The sequence below is a fragment of the Prionailurus viverrinus genome, chromosome B4 (genome assembly GCF_022837055.1).
Source record: "Prionailurus viverrinus isolate Anna chromosome B4, UM_Priviv_1.0, whole genome shotgun sequence".
Classification (NCBI taxonomy): Eukaryota; Metazoa; Chordata; class Mammalia; order Carnivora; family Felidae; genus Prionailurus; species Prionailurus viverrinus.
This window is the reverse complement of record NC_062567.1, coordinates 88,694,708-88,710,719: the sequence shown is the minus strand read 5'-3', so window position 1 is coordinate 88,710,719 and position 16,012 is coordinate 88,694,708. Positions and strand designations below refer to the sequence as shown.

Below are 16,012 nucleotides of genomic sequence, written 5' to 3'. Positions count from 1 at the left end.
GCACTGTCAACCTGCACGGCCAAGTAGTTTTTTGTCAGGTGGCCTCAGCTACTGAGGAGTAACAGCAGAGGTGCTAGGTGATTAGACTGAACCAGAGATTGAGATTTCCAGAGAAGGGTCAACAGAAAGAAAACTAAAGTCGCAGCAGTTCAAATTGTTGCAGGAAGAACAGATGAATAACTATAGTAGTAACATCAAAATCATGGTAATACTACGAAATGCTTACTCTATGGCATGTCACTCTTCTAAGCACTGCATGTGCATTAGCTCACTTATAACAGCAATGGAGGTTACTATTATTTTGTCGCTAGAAAACTGAAGCCCATGGAGTTAATGGTAGGGCAGGGATTTTCACCCAGTTGGTCTGGCTCCTAAGGCCATGCTCTAACCACTACACATACTGCCTTGAGGGAATCTAGGCTACAGATGGATGGAAGTCAATAGTGGATCATCATGGTAGACTGGGAAGAAAGAGAGGACTCAAGGGCTTAGGAGTATTCAGGAAGAAAAATGGGCGTAGTAAGAGAAAGTTGAGGAGGGAGCTAATGGCGGGAGACTGAGGTCAAAGTGGCATATTAGAGCTTAGCATTTCAGAGAAGGTCAAGTAGGGCTCAGGGTAGTGAGCTGCTGAAGTGAAGTAGAAGGGAGGCGAATATTATTCAACCAGAGGTCTGGGAAATTGGAATGCAGTGTGATGGAAAGAGCATCCACACAGTGGAATCTCCCAGAAGGAGGGCAGGACGTGGAATGAGGGAGTATGAACTAGCTTCTGTTGACATGCTGAACACAAGCCCATCAGAGGATCTCTGCAGTTTCCCCTGCCTGAGTAGCTTTTCCCTCCCACGTTCAGGTGGTTTGTTACTTCATTCAGATCTTTGCTCAAATATCACTCGTTCAGGGAATCATTCCCTCACCATAACACTCTGTTCCTGTGCCCAGATTTATGATGTTATATTGTGGATGTACTTATTGTCTCATCTTCTCCACTGGAAAAATATCTATGATGTCAGGGACTTTGTGCCTTTTGTTCACTAATGTATCCCAGCACCTAGAATAGTGCTTGGAATACAAGAGCCTCTCAGCCAATACTTGGTGAATGAATGAATGAATGAATGAATGAAGTGCATTTGTCTCTCCTGAGGGACTGGATCCAGGAACCTCAGTTTGCATCAAGAACTGATTTCAGGGGTGCATGGGTGGCTCAGTCACTTACCCTTCTGACTCTTGGTTTTGGCTCAAGTCATGATCTCACAGTTCGTGGGTTTGAGCCCCACATCAAGCTCGGTGCTCACAGCCCAGAGCCCGCTTGGGATTCTCTCTCTCTCTCTCTCTCTCTCTCTCTCTCTCTCTCTCTCTGTCCCCCCCCTCTAAAAATAAATAAATAAACTTAAAAAAAAAAAAAGAACTGATTTCATATCCACTATTTCTCTGGAGTTCCTGGTCTCTCGGTGTTGCTTGTCTCTGCGTATCTGCTCCATTTGTCTCTCTACAAGTTTTTTCTGGCTTTTGATTGTACTTGATTGCCCCATCTTTGCTAAAGGGCCCAGCCAGTGCCAGCCAGTTCAAGTTTCTAATTCTCAGATTTGTTAGCTTCCCCTCTTGTCAGCTGTGACCAAGCAGGAATCTGGTAGAAAGACCCCGTAAGGATCAGTCAGATGTTGATGAGGGTGTGCTTTTCAAAGAAGGCTGTCCAGCAGCCCCAGAATGTATTACTACAATCACAGAACATTAGTGGTGAAGGGACTCTTACACTCCAATACCTTCATTTATTTATAAATGGAGAAACTGAAGTTTGAGCGGGGAAACTCAAGGTCATAGAACAAAGTAGACTGTTGACTTGTGCCTGTCTTTTTCATATCATATTACACTGCCTGTTCAGGAGATGTGGGGGTTTCCAGCACGAAAGCGCAGGATTTCTGAATTTCTGCCTATTGTCGTTGTGTGTTTAGGGGAGATGGCTATCCTGTGCATTGTAGGATGTAACACAGCATATTCCTGAAACCCCTCTGTAGTGGAATGGCCAGCACAATTTGACCTCTGCCATAAGCAGAATCCAAGCATTTACTTGTGCTATCAATACATGTTTATTTTATGTGTATCCTCAATGTTTTTTCATTGTTTAATCCATACTTAATGTATATGTATAGCTTAATATTTGCTGATTAACTATTTGAATATCCTTGGTTTAAGCTCCTCTAAGAAATAGAAACTTGTCTATTAAACTCACTCTGTTCAGTGCCAAGTTTGCTTGAATAAGAGACAGGGGAAAAGGGACCAAAGGTCTTTCCCCCCTGCCCAATTATTCCAGAAATCAACGTGTTTCAAATGGATAGAAATGATGTAGAATAAGGCCAGAAAAAAAAATATGCTCCCATCCTGTCATTCTCTCCTCCCTTGCTCATGGCCAACATCACTAATTGATTTCAGTATTCTCCTGCTGAGCCCAGACACAACATCAGAATCTCCAATAAAACACTTTAGTTAGTCATTACCAATCTACTGGAATCTGCTGGAAACTGCTGGGGTCAGAAAGCTCTCTTGTAGCCAACTGAGATCTTGGAACATTGGTATAGGAAATCTCTGGACATGAGCTAATTCAAGACTGTCCTATCCTGGATTCACTCCTAATTGCCCGAATGTGGGCCACCCATTTCCAAAATTCTTCCTCAGAAATATACCAAGATATTAATTCCCAAACTATTGGGTCTCAGAGATAAGCCATCTCTATTTTAAGTAACACAGAGTTTATAAAGCTTGCCTATCAGTGAAAGACAGATATCATATGTTTTCACTCATATGTGGATCCTGAAAAGCTTAACAGAAAACCATGGGGGAGGGGATGGGGGGAAAAAAAGTTACAGAGAAGGAGGGAGGCAAACTATAAGAGACAAATGCTGAGAACAAACTGAGAGTTGATGGGGGGTAGGGGAGAGGGGAAAGTGGGTGATGGCATTGAGGAGGGCACCTGTTGGGATGAGCACTGGGTGTTGTGTGGAAACCAACTTGACAATCAATTATATTTAATTTAAAAAAAAAAAAAGCTTGGGGCACCTGGGTGGCTCGGTCAGTTGAGCATCTGACTTTGGCTCAGGTCATGATCTCACAGTCTGTGAGTTCGAGCCCTGCATCAGGTTCTGTGCTGATGGCTCAGAGCCTGGAGCCTGCTTCCGATTCTGTGTCTCCCTCTCTCTCTGCCCCTTCCCTGCTCATGCTCTGTCTCTCTCTGTCTCTCAAAAATGAATAAACGTTAAAAAAAATTAAAAAAAAAAAAGCTTGCCTGTGAGTACACTCTTGCCTAAATCTATCTCTTTTAATGGGCACCACTGTATAAACAACATTGTAGGGGCGCCTGGGTGGCGCAGTCGGTTAAGCGTCCGACTTCAGCCAGGTCACCATCTCGCGGTCCGGGAGTTCGAGCCCCGCGTCAGGCTCTGGGCTGATGGCTCAGAGCCTGGAGCCTGTTTCCGATTCTGTGTCTCCCTCTCTCTGCCCCTCCCTCGTTCATGCTCTGTCTCTCTCTGTCCCAAAAATAAATAAAAGTTGAAAAAAAAATTAAAAAATTAAAAAATAAACAACATTGTAGTGACATTGATGGGATTCTTTTTAAAGCTGAAATTATTCACAGCCTCATCACTTTAATAAAAGTTTTTTTATATTTCTTTACAAGGTCATTTATCATGTATATAATTTTATAAAGCTATATTTATAATATATACACAACTTACATTTTGCCTTTTTCAATACTGTCTTTTAAATTTTTTTTTTCAACGTTTATTTATTTTTGGGACAGAGAGAGACAGAGCATGAACGGGGGAGCGGCAGAGAGAGAGGGAGACACAGAATCAGAAACAGGCTCCAGGCTCTGAGCCATCAGCCCAGAGCCCGATGCAGGGCTCGAACTCACAGACCGTGAGATCATGACCTGGCTGAAGTCAGACGCTTAACCAACTGCACCACCCAGGCGCCCCTCAATACTGTCTTTTAAATGCCAGTCTACAAAATTGTGAACACTTGAAGATTCTGCTTTGACTATAAAGTTATTCTGTCAGAAAAAAAAAAAAAAAAATACGGCTTTGTTCTGGAAAGAAGTCCCAGTGAAAATCCTATCAAATGATGTTTGCCATCATTGCGGGAGCCCCCCGTGCTTTCCTCTGAGTGGCTGGGGGTTAAGCATCTACGTTTCCCCGCTCCCTCTCAGAATCCCTTACTTTTTCAAGTCTCACAAGGGTGTGCAGGTTGATGAATTATGATAGGGTGATTATCTTACTGTGCCAACAACGAATGCTTCAGGCAGGAAAAGCAGGCCGATTGGAAAGAAGGGAGCCTTTGTTTACCCAAATGTGTTTTTAATTACAGTATTAACAAAGATAAGGCAAAACAAGAGAAGCACAAAATAATCACATGGGAGTCTAACAAAGTAAACATTCCAACTGTTTGTTCTAAACCTATGATTTCTCCAAGTATCTTTTCCTCTCCAATAGTAGTTCTTTAAGAAACACCAACGTAAATAGGCCTTTGCTTCAACCACCAAATAACTGTGTGGGCAAAAACAAAACAAAGAAGCAAAAAAACTTACCAAGTATAAAATAAATCATGTTAGCATTTAAAGATTAAAATGAAGCCACGGCTGATCAAAGAGATTCATTTGTTGATATTTCTTCATCATTATGAATATTTCAAATCTCGTGTTGTCAAACATGATTCATTACTATTTTCCAGAAAGTGGTAATATCTCCTCCAGTGTCATTAACAATGTTAATCTCGGTCAAGGTTCCCTGCATTAAAAATTTATAAAAGCAAAATGTTGCTATAGTAACAATTCTAGATCAATGATTCCCGGCCCGTGGGGTTCCAAGACCTCATTTGTATAGTAGCATCATGGACAAGCCGTTATATACATACGTGAATACATGTATACATACATACGAGCATACCATATGCTCCCCTCCCCTTTCACAGAGAATTTTTGTAAAAAACACAGAACACTAAAACAAACATACATGAAGTGAGTTCTGGAATTAGCGAAGCCGTTTCTGCCTCTAAAGCTTCTTATGCATGTACTCACGGACCACTTGCAAGCCTTATCTGGGTAATGAAATTCCTACCACACCCATGAACACTTCTGTGGAGGCTTTCTGCTTAGCTCCCATCCCATTTCCTCTACCAGCTCAGTGTGTTCACAGCCCTGGAGGACAGGAAATGCAGACAGCCCCAGGAAGCTCTAGAATCAGACAAAAGGGCTGTCATGGCCAAGCACAGGCTCTCCAAGACCTCGTGCAGGCTCCTCATGTGCACTCGCTTCTCTCTGCAGACTGGCTGTTGGTGCAGATAGGCAAAATGTGGTCAATTCAAATGCCCTCTCAGCCCCCAGTCTGCATGCTAATTCCCCACTCTTAACTGTCACTTTGGGGGTGAGAAGAAGGTGGCAATTAGTCTTCCATTGTTGGAACAGGGAATGTAGAGGACTGAGGGAAGAGATGGAAGAAAGGCACAGATTTGAGAAATGTTTGGGAAGTAAATATTTATACCTGCAGCATCAAAAGCCAGGAAGTAAGCACACCTATATACTGTTACTTACCTCTTTTCTTTTTCTCCCCCAGTGTATCAAACCTAGCCAGTCTTTTTGAAATCTATTAGGGAAAATAATTTTATCTATCTCAAGACCTATTGGGAAATGGGAAGGGTACAAATTCTTTTTTTTTTTTTTAAGTTTATGTTAGAGAGAGACAGAGTGCACATAAGAAAGGGGCAGAGACAGAGGGAGAGAGAGAGAATCCCGAATAGGCTGTACTGTCAGTGCAGAGCCCAATGCAGGACTCGAACCCAAAAACTATGAGATCATGACCTGAGCCAAAATCAAGAGTCGGATGCCCAACCGACTGAGCCACCCAGGCTCCCCAAGGGTACAGATTCTTTATGAATAAACAAATAAATATATATGGGTCCTTTCTGGTACATCAGTGTGTTAGTTGGGGACAACAGCAAAGCCAAAGACATCCACTCACAGTCCGTGACACTCATCGAAGAGTTAAGAAGAGTAGGAGGGTGCTAAGCAAAATAAGTCAGAGAACGATGAATACCGTATGATCTCATTCATATGTGGAATTTAAGAAACAAAAAAAGAAAATAGGGAAAAAGTCTGAGAGAGACAGAGGAGAGAGAGAGAGATTGGCAGACCAAGAAATAGACTCCTGACTGTAGAGAACAAACTCGTGGTTACAGGGCGGGATGGGGGTGGGGGGGCAGAGGGATGGAGGAAATAAGTGATGGGGATTGGGGAGGGCACTTGTGATGAGCACTGGGTGTTGTATGGAGGTGTTAAGTCCCTAAATCACACACCTGAAACTAATATTGTGGTGTATGTTAACTCATCAGAATTTAAGTAAAAACTTAAAAAAAAACAAAACAAAACAAAAACAAAGACCAGTGGGAGGGGCTGGGAGAAGCAGCAGCCTCCCTAGCTTCCCTGGGAAGTGTGCACAGCACCGAAAGAAAAGAAAGGGCCCCAAAGGGTAGACTTGCCTTCACTTGGCCCAACAGCCAGGACTGTGAGAAGCAGCTTGGGGATCCTTTTTTCACAGGTGGCATTCTAGAAGCCCGGAGGGCCCAGAGAAATCAAATTTTTATTGTGTTTTCCAGTTGAACAGCCTGTGGCATATCTTCTGTTTTGGAAGATCAGATTCTTGTCTTATAAAAGGTTCACTGGCCTCAATTCCTCCTAGAAAAGTCCAAAAGGCCTGGACGGGCAAGTTAAGGCTGAGGAAGGGAGTCTCCAGCTATTTTCATGAGACCATCCCCACTTCCACCTAAGCTTGGCAGAGACAAAATGTGTTCAGTATGTGATTAACAAATTGAACCCAGGGCCTCATGGTTGTGGTTGAGTCCTTGTGTGCGGGTTAAGCACTGAGCGAAGTCAAGCAGTAAAAATGCTTTAGTTCTGCCATCCCACAAGCCCCCACTTACGCTAATGCTTCCCTTCACGGGCGCCTTCCACCCCTTTCCAAAACCTTCAAGAAAGGATTACAGTCATTAGCAGCTTAGGGTGAATAGATGTTATCTCCTCAGAGGATATTTTCTTGCTTTCTTGCTTTCTTTTCTTAATGTTTGTTTTTGAGAAAGAGAGAGAGAGAGCGCATGAGCAGGGGAGGGGCAGGTAGAGAGGGAGACACAGAATCTGAAGCAGGCTCCAGGTTCTGAGCTGTCAGCACAGAGCCCGATGTGGGACTCGAACTCACGAACCTCAAGATCATGACCTGAGCTGAAGTCGGAAGCTTAACCGGACGTTTAACGTATTTTCTTTTCAGCCTTAACTCTAACTGAAGGTCTCCCAGACTGTTAAAGGAATTTTAAGAAGAGTCTATTTAAGAATATGTAGCAGTGTCCTCTTTTCTCCAATACTAGTCAGGCCCTGGTAAATCAACTGAGTTCTATCCAGGGTTGAGATTCAGCCAGCTCCACTGGTTCTCTCTGTTGCTACAGTGTCACCTTACCTCTGTACCGGTTGGACAGGATCTGAGCCAACCTGCACCCTGTCCCAGTGCCCCCTGCCCTCCCGTTCCTCCCCGGGACCTCCCAGAGCTCCCCATGATCCAGAAACCTAAGCACAATCCTCGATGCAGTTGGGTCCTCCAGGGATCCTCTGTTCCAACCTAGCAGTCAGCGTCCAGTCTGACTGGTTGTGGCCAGTACCCTTCTGGCTGCAAAATATTTTGAGAATCACTCTTGCTTCTACCTCTTGAGGGGTACTTTTCACTGTTTATATTACAAATTAAGGCACCTCCTATCCCCCACCCCAGCCCCTATCAACAACCATCGCATCAAACTGAAATTTCTCGTAAAACCTATTCCCCTAGCTACTTTCAAGAAACAGTTGAAAAAAAGAATTGCTGACTAGGTAATTCTGGAAAAATATGGTTGAAGAGGAAAAAAAAAAAAAAAATATATATATATATATATATATATATATATGTATATGTATGTATGTAAAACCAGACCTATGATTAAACTTTAGTATGCCTAAGAATTACCTGGAGAGTGGGGCACCTGGAGCCTGCTTCAAATTCTATGTCTCTCTCCCTCTGCCCTTCCCCACTCACTCTCTGTCTCTCTCAAAATAAACATTAAAGGGGCACCTGGGTGGCTCAGTCGGTTGAGCCTCTGACTTCAGCTCAGGTCATGATCTCACAGTTCGTGGGTTTGAGCCCCGCGTCAGGCTCTGTGCTGACAGCTCGGAGCCTGGAGCCTGCTTCAGATTCTGTGCCTTCCTTTCTCTCTCTGCCCCTCTCTTGCTCACACTCTGTCAATCTCTCTCTCAAAAAATAAAAAAACATTAAAAAAAATTTTTAATAAACATTTTAAAAAATCTGTTTAAAAAAATCACCTGGAGAATATGTTTAAAATGTAGACGTCTAGGCTTTATCTTCAGAAACTCTGATTCCATAGATCCCGGATGATTCAGGAATCTGTTTGTAACTTGCGTTCCAGACAAATTCGATGCAAATGTTGCCTGAATAACACTTAAGAAATACTGAACTCAGCTGTTGCTGTGAAATGCACACAGTTGCCTCCGGGCAGGACATCCACTCTTAACCAGGAATGCAATTTATCAGGATTTTATAGGCATTCATTTACTTCAATTCCTACAACTTGAACTTCAGACGTTTATGATACAAGAATCCCTGATGCATTTCCATTGATTGGTGCTCCATTCTTCCTGGTCACCTACAAACGTGCTCTTCTTTGTTTTGAAATTACAGAGTCTGTAATCCCAAGTAGTGGAACGTTTCATGTAAAGCTCCCTAAGAAGCATAATGTGGAACTTGGAATAACCATCAGTTGTAAGTAAAAGTGACTTTTTTTTTAATGCAGCATTTAAAAAAGACATTAGGAAATTGTATTGTCAAATGGCTTACAGGTGTGAAAAATGTTTTAAGTGTCATTGCCAAGTTTCCCTGTAATGTTACAAACATACAGAGCCACTCACACCTCTAGCACTTAACTAGCGGTGTGAATGGGGCATTTACTTAAACTGTCTCCAGCCTTATGTTTCTTCATCTGTCAAATGGAAATAAGGATATCTACAAAATATAGGATTGTTTATACTCTGGTTTCTCTTCAGATCGCATAAATCTTTCGCCTTTTACAAAATATAGAATTGTTTGAAGTATTATGTAAAATAACATATTTATATACCTAGTATGTAGGTATATAACATATTTATATACCTAGTATATAGGTATATAACATATTTATATACCTAGTATATAGATATATAACATATTTATACCTAGTGCAGTCCCTGGCAAGTAATAAGTGCCCAATAAATGTGTCTCACCCCCACCATGAATAATTAAATGAGCATATAAATGCATATAGGTTCCCTACATTTTATTATATTGTGATTAAGTCTTCACAATAATCCATTTCACTAACAAAAGTTGCATTTATTTCCTTTTAAAACTATCTTCCTATCTGCCCACTATGCATCTATAAGCCATTTTACAACACTGAAATATTATCTCTTAATTTAGTAACTTTCTGAATTCCTGCATGGTCCAAGGTGTCTGGGTAACCAAACCAAAAAGAAAAGCAGAACTATAAATGTGTTTAATTCCCTCCTTTCCTCGGGCTCTAGATGAATAACTGCTTTGGTAAAACAGCTTTGAAAATTTCAGCCCCTGTTTATAGAATGGGAATTGACGTTTTTATGCTGTTAATATCCATAAACTAGGTTCATCCTTAAATGCCCCAAGAAAATGAAGCAAATGATTAATACATGAAGACCAAAGAGGCAATGTTTGTGATCAAGGAGTGGTCCCTTCAAGACAGAGTGATGAGGTTACATCAAGGCACTTTATGCCATGCCTCGCTACACTCTGTTGGATCGCATTTATGTCAGCGGTTAAGGCAAAAATAGTTCTCAACTGGGCAGTGTGAAATGGGGGCTGTCCACTGCAACTTTGACAATATAAATGCAACACTGAAAATGAAATTTCAGTTATAACCAATACATCAGACAGATCGGGCGCAACACTAAAAATAGTGGACCTACAACACAGAATCAGTGTTAAGGACAAGAAGCTATGTGTATGAGAGAGCACCTGTACCCACCTCCTGAACGCCAGTGTGGCCTCCTGGGAGAAGAGTAGGCCCGAGGTGTCTACATGCCTCTCTATGATATGTAGAAAGGTGAGGTGGGATTTGGAAGACTCTGGACCTCTTCTAGGTACTACCAAAGTCACTTATGCCTTTAACTGGGTCGCTTAGCCTCTCAGTCTGTTCATCATGAAACGGGATGCGGTTATTCTCTCAACAGCGCTGGTTACTGAAATTAAGGGAGAGCTCATCAGAACTTACTATTCTAAAAATGTTTGGGGCTCACCGTGGCTGCTGCAACCCCCGTGTAGCTTCAAAGCTGCTCTCTATTCTGTTTATTCCATTCCGTTTATTTATTCCTTCAGAATTGGCTATGAAAACGGCCTCTCTTGGAGTAGGGCATAAACTGCTGGCTTCTCACAGAGGCGCACTGTCCACTCCGTTCTTTCTTCCCTTTGCCTTCGTTAAATAAATGCGTCCTGAGCGCCTACCACGCCTAGGCCCTCTGCTACGTTTTGAAAATGCACTCCCTGTCCTTAGAGATGTGTATTGCTTGTGCACAGGCCAAAGACACCCACTGCTCAGAAGCTTCTATTGCCACATAGTCATTTTACTTCCAAATTTTAAGTGGGAAAATTGTCTTTATGGTTTTTCATGCAATCGATTTAGTCTTTTTTTTTTAAGTTTATTTATTTATTTTGAGAGAGAGAGAGAGAGAGCACGAGCAGGGGAGGGGCAGAGAGAAAGGGGGGGAGAGACAGAGAATCCCAAGCAGGCTCTGCACTAACAGTGCAGAGCCTGACATGGGGCTCGAACCCACGAACTGAGAGATCACGACCTGAGCCAAAGCCAAGAGTTGGATGCTTAACCGACTGAACCACCCAGGCGCCCCTGCAATAGACTTATTCTTAAAAGTTGATATACATAGGAGAGGAGAGTAGGGAGGTGGACAAAATGGGTGAGGGGGAGTGGGAGATACAGACTTCCATTATGGAATGAGTAAGTCACGGGAACAAAAGGGACAGCATAGAGGATATAGTCGATGATATTGTAACAGCATTGCATGGTGACAGGTGGTGGGTGGCCGCACTTGTGGTGAGCATAGCATAACAAATAGACCTGTCGAACCACTGTATTTTACACTTAAACTAATGTAACGCTGTGTGTCAACTATACCTCCGTTTTTAAAAATTTAAAGAAAAAAATTGATATACACAAAAGCGTAGTTTAACTATAAAGGAGAGTATCCATGTAGAAACTAATCCTATGATATATTCTTTTTTTTTTTAAGTCAGCACTTAGCTGCTTACTCTTTGAATACACTTTGAATACACTTCGACGTGTATTCAGGTACACACAAGTACAACATATTTTATTCATATGAAGAGTCATTTAAAATTATGCTTTTTGATGGTGTTATACATGTATTAAGCATTACATTTAATACCAACAATGGAAACTACCCCAAAACCCCCACAAGAACGGCCTGACTTTTAGCCAGCGGTAAGCTGAAGCGGTTAATGGAAGCTACCAGTATGATGCTATTCCTGGATGAAGACGGAGATATGACACATAAGCTTGTCAGACATGCTTGTCAGCCCGTCTATGGAGCTACAGCTCCATTTATGCAACTTATCGCCATACTGAGTTTGTGTCTCCTCATGGAAAATACTCATATTTTCCCAAAGAGAAAACAGAATTTACTTTAAAGAAAAAAAAAAAAAAAAGGCCAGGGGCACCTGAGTGGCTCAGTTGGCTAAGCACCTGACTGCAGTCCAGGCCATGATCTCACATTGCATGAGTTCGAGCCCCACATTAGGCTCTGTGCTGCCTGCCAGCTTGGAGCCTGCTTTGGATTCTATGCCTCCCTGTCTCTGCTCCTCCTTCTGCTCGTGCTCTCTCTCTCAAAAATAAATAAGAATTTTTAAAAAGGCCAGAATCCATGTTTATTGTTATGAAATAGTAAACTCCTGAGGCCTCACACAGTTCCTGACGTATACAAGGTGCTTATTTCTTTTTATGTTTTGTGGTTTTTTTTTTGAGAGAGGAAGAGAGCAGGGAAGGGGCAGAGAGAGACAAAGAGAGAGAATCCCAAGCAGACTCTGCTCTCCAAGTGCAGAGCCCAATGTGGGGCTCAATCCCACCAACTGTGAGCTCGTGTCCTGCACCAAAATCAAGAGTTGAAGGCTTAACCGACTGAACCACCCAGGCGCCCCTACACGGTGCTTATTTAATCCCTCTCTTTGTTGAGTGAATGAATAAGGAGTCCATCAGAAACAATCTTCTACTATCTTCTACTAACAACTGTTCACTCCAGAAAATGAGCCTTTGAAGGAGACAATGAATATAGATGTTTAAGCAAAGGCCTTTGTGTGAGCCAAAGATACACTAACTTGAAAAATGATGAAGAGCAAGCCTCAGAGCCTAGACCACCCCACTCCTCGATTCTCTTGACCTCTCTGTACCATGTTCTTATCTATTAAACGGTGCACTTGCTCCCTTCTTGATAGCATGGTTGACAAGATTAAATGAGTTGGTGTACGCAGAGTGCCTAGAACCGATTATGAACCCTAAGAAGTGTTCGTTATTATGATGATTGCTATTTATCTTACATATAGAGCCTCATGAAATATTTTAACTCAAGCTGTACCGCACACAATTACGGCACTTGGGTAGGAAACCAAGGGATGCTGTTCTCAAACACACGCAGGTACTGTTAGTGAAACTGAGGCAATGCAGGGCTTTATTGACGTATCGCACTATCTTTATACAAAGTCCTCATCCGTCTTCTTCACCTTGTGAAAACCTGAGTGGTAAGAAGCAGGCCCTCATCTCGGGACACATTCCACCGGCGCCTTTTACACTTGGCTTAAGCCTCACTCTTCATACCTAATTGACTGAGAAATGAGCCTCTCTGACTTTGGATGTGGTGAGCAGTTTTAGACTAATTTTCTTCAGTTCCTGATGAGACACTCATAGCACATTAACATCAGGCATTACTTTTATTGATGTTATTGCTATAACATGGAGCAATTTATTATAGCAAATAAAGTGGAACAGCCTCGCAGAAGGATGGGGTATAGGACAACATCCTAAAACTCTGACAGCTCAGCCAATCAGATGCCAGAGCGCGAACCCTCTAACACGGCCCGGCTGCCTTCCAAGCCAGAGAGCCCCGGCTGCCTGTCATGCGCGGTTGTCAGTCAAGTCACGTTGATATGGGTGTTTTCTTTTGCTGTTTTACTATAGTTTGTATCTACTTTGTACCAGGCATGGAGATAAGCAATGTATGTGTGTTCTTACATTATTAATCCTCAAAGTGGCCCTGTGGCGTCAATGCCCATTTTCTAGAATAGAAAGGCTCAGCTGGGTAACCTGCCCAAGACCCAGAACTCATCAGGGCCACACGGGATTCAAACCCATTCTGTCTGACTTCACATGGGTTTTGCTGCCACACCACCACCCATCGCTGCCTCCACCTGATTGATGACCCTTCCCGCATCCTATATCAGAAACGCAAAAGACAGCGTTTTGTGAGTGGAGTTAATTTGTTGGCTTTCTTTTTTAGTTGAGACTGAATTGTTTTCAGGAACAAAGCCTTGCTTTTTTTATTTATAAAATCGTAAAGCAGCCTTTATGACAAGCACAACAAATCTGTCATTTTCCCCTTAAGTCTTAAACGTATTTAAAGAGAATGGCTCAAGTTTTTTGCCAACTTTGCAATAAAAATTCTACTCACTGCTCCATTTCAAATCAAATAACTTGTTTTACTTGCCAGGTATCATATATACAGTTGCAAGTAAAGCTGAATGAGTGTGTGTGTGTGTGTGTGTGTGTGTGTGTGTGTCCAGTGTAGTTTGGACACGTTTCTAGTCCCTTTGAGCAAAGTACCTTGACTAGCAGAGTAAGATCCATGAATAGCTAGTTATTATAGAATGTTCTTGGGATGCTTTGTTGAGTCATATTTAATTAGCTCCAGAATTCAGAAGATTTTACCTGTCTTCTAAGACAGACAAAAATTTTTAAACAAAAGACAGCGTCATTTTCTACCTCTTCCGACAACTGTTTGAGAAGCAAAGAATACGTGTTCACTTTAAGAGCCAGTTCTGATAGTGAAGGATGACTAGTGGGTTTGAATCTTCAGAGGTCAAAAGATGATAGCTTGAACGCTGGCATTTTGCTCTGTTCCCACCCCATACCATTTTTAAATGACAGTATAAGATTTTTCAAAAGGCACAAACCCAAAAGGAGAAGGGGAAAATAGTTAACGGCAACCAAATTTGTTTTTTGGGTTTTTAAATGTATTTTTTTAATGTTTATTTATCTTTGAGAGGGAGACAGAGAGAGACAGAGCATGAGTGGCAGAAGGGCAGAGAGAGAGAGACACACAGAATCCAAAGCAGGCTCCAGGCTCTGAGCTGTCAGCACAGAGCCGGAAGTCAGATGCTCAACGGACTGAGCCACCCAGGCGCCCCCACAGCAACCAAATTTGGAAGTGGCAGAGAAGATGGAGCAAGATGAATTTATAGAAGCAGAAGGGAAAGCTGACAGGGAACCCGGTTTGCATTCGAAACTCCCAACAAAAGCAAGACTTAGTGGAGTCAGGAACTTCCAGCAGTGAGAGTGATGGTAGAGGGGAGACAGGAGGAATGGTGGGAAGTCTGTTAATTATTCCTAGATGCTTCCCGCAGCCAGCACAGCCAGAACCTAGGTTCATTCTCTGGAAAGCATGACATGGAGGGTCTCCGGACAAGAGAGCCCAGCTGAGTGTAGCAGTACCACTCTAAAAACAGGTGAAGGGAAAGTGTATATACCGAATATATATAGGGAAAGTGTATATACCTAAGACTGCCAGCCTTCTTCCCCTCCGAAGGCTCAAACAAGCCAGGCGGCCAGGCTTAATACCCTCAAAGCGGGAGAAAGAATCAGGGCCATGTGACCCAAAGAAACAGCCTGGCCTGAACTATCCAGGGAAGACCACAGGTACACCCAGCTTTCAAACAGCCTTTTAGGGGTGCTCTCCTTAATGTGAACAGACAGCTACGAAAAAGCAGACACCCGAGGAAAGAATCTAATATGCAAGACTGTAACCAGAAACAAAAAAGAAAAACAGAAGCCGCACATTCAGGAAGGAGAAAACTTTAACAAGGAAAAAGCTTTCATTAACATTAGTGACAACCTGTGATGTTGTATCTGTGGGAGGCAGGAGACGACTACTAATATAACATAACATACTGAGGGGGACAAAGAGCTCTCGGAGCATAATGTGGCAGAAATTAAAATATTGGAAAATGAAGCTGAGGGAAAAGTCCAGAAATGAGAACAAAACAAATAAATGAGGAATCTAGACTAGAGAAGAATTATTCAGGCTGAGTCCAAACGACACAAAATCCAAAGAATAGCCATTACAGAATGAAAGAGGGGAGAAGTAAACTAAGTGTTATTAGTTTACTAATGTCATTAGTGTTAAGAAATAAACTAACGGACGTTAAACATTTTAAGCGTTTATTTGAGCAAAAATAGATTCGAGTCAGGGAGTGCCAAACTGGAAGTGGTTAGGGGCACTCTACCCACAGGAGCCTGGGGAGGACACGTAAAGGAAGTGCAGATACAGAGAAAGGAGATTATTGGTTGGATGTAGCCGAAAGCCCAGTTGGCTGTTTGTGATTGGTTTTCCTTAGCTTTTTGATTGTGTAACCTTAAGACATTGACAGGCTGAGATTTTGGTTTGCTTCTATAGGCCAGCACAGCATTAGAGCCACCTCAGTCTAATGGCCTCCATGTTTAATAAGTGTAACAAAAGTCAAGAGAACATCTATCTGGGTTCGCAGGCTCTGTGGGAAGGAAGTTCCCAAGATCTGGGTAGCAACCCTAGGAAGCAAACAGCCCAGACAGGTTGTGAACCTTTGCTAGAATC

General features: G+C 42.5%; 1 protein-coding gene across 9 annotated transcripts in view; it reads left to right on the top strand.

Moving 5' to 3' along the window:
- Positions 1-16,012, top strand: part of GRIP1 (glutamate receptor interacting protein 1) — a 687,701-nt gene that overhangs the window by 605,549 nt on the left and 66,140 nt on the right. For all 9 annotated transcript variants that reach the window (XM_047866742.1, XM_047866738.1, XM_047866739.1 and 6 more), the window contains one exon: positions 8,757-8,837. In XM_047866742.1, coding sequence (XP_047722698.1) covers positions 8,757-8,837 — 81 coding nt within the window. The remainder of the gene's footprint in view (positions 1-8,756; positions 8,838-16,012) is intronic.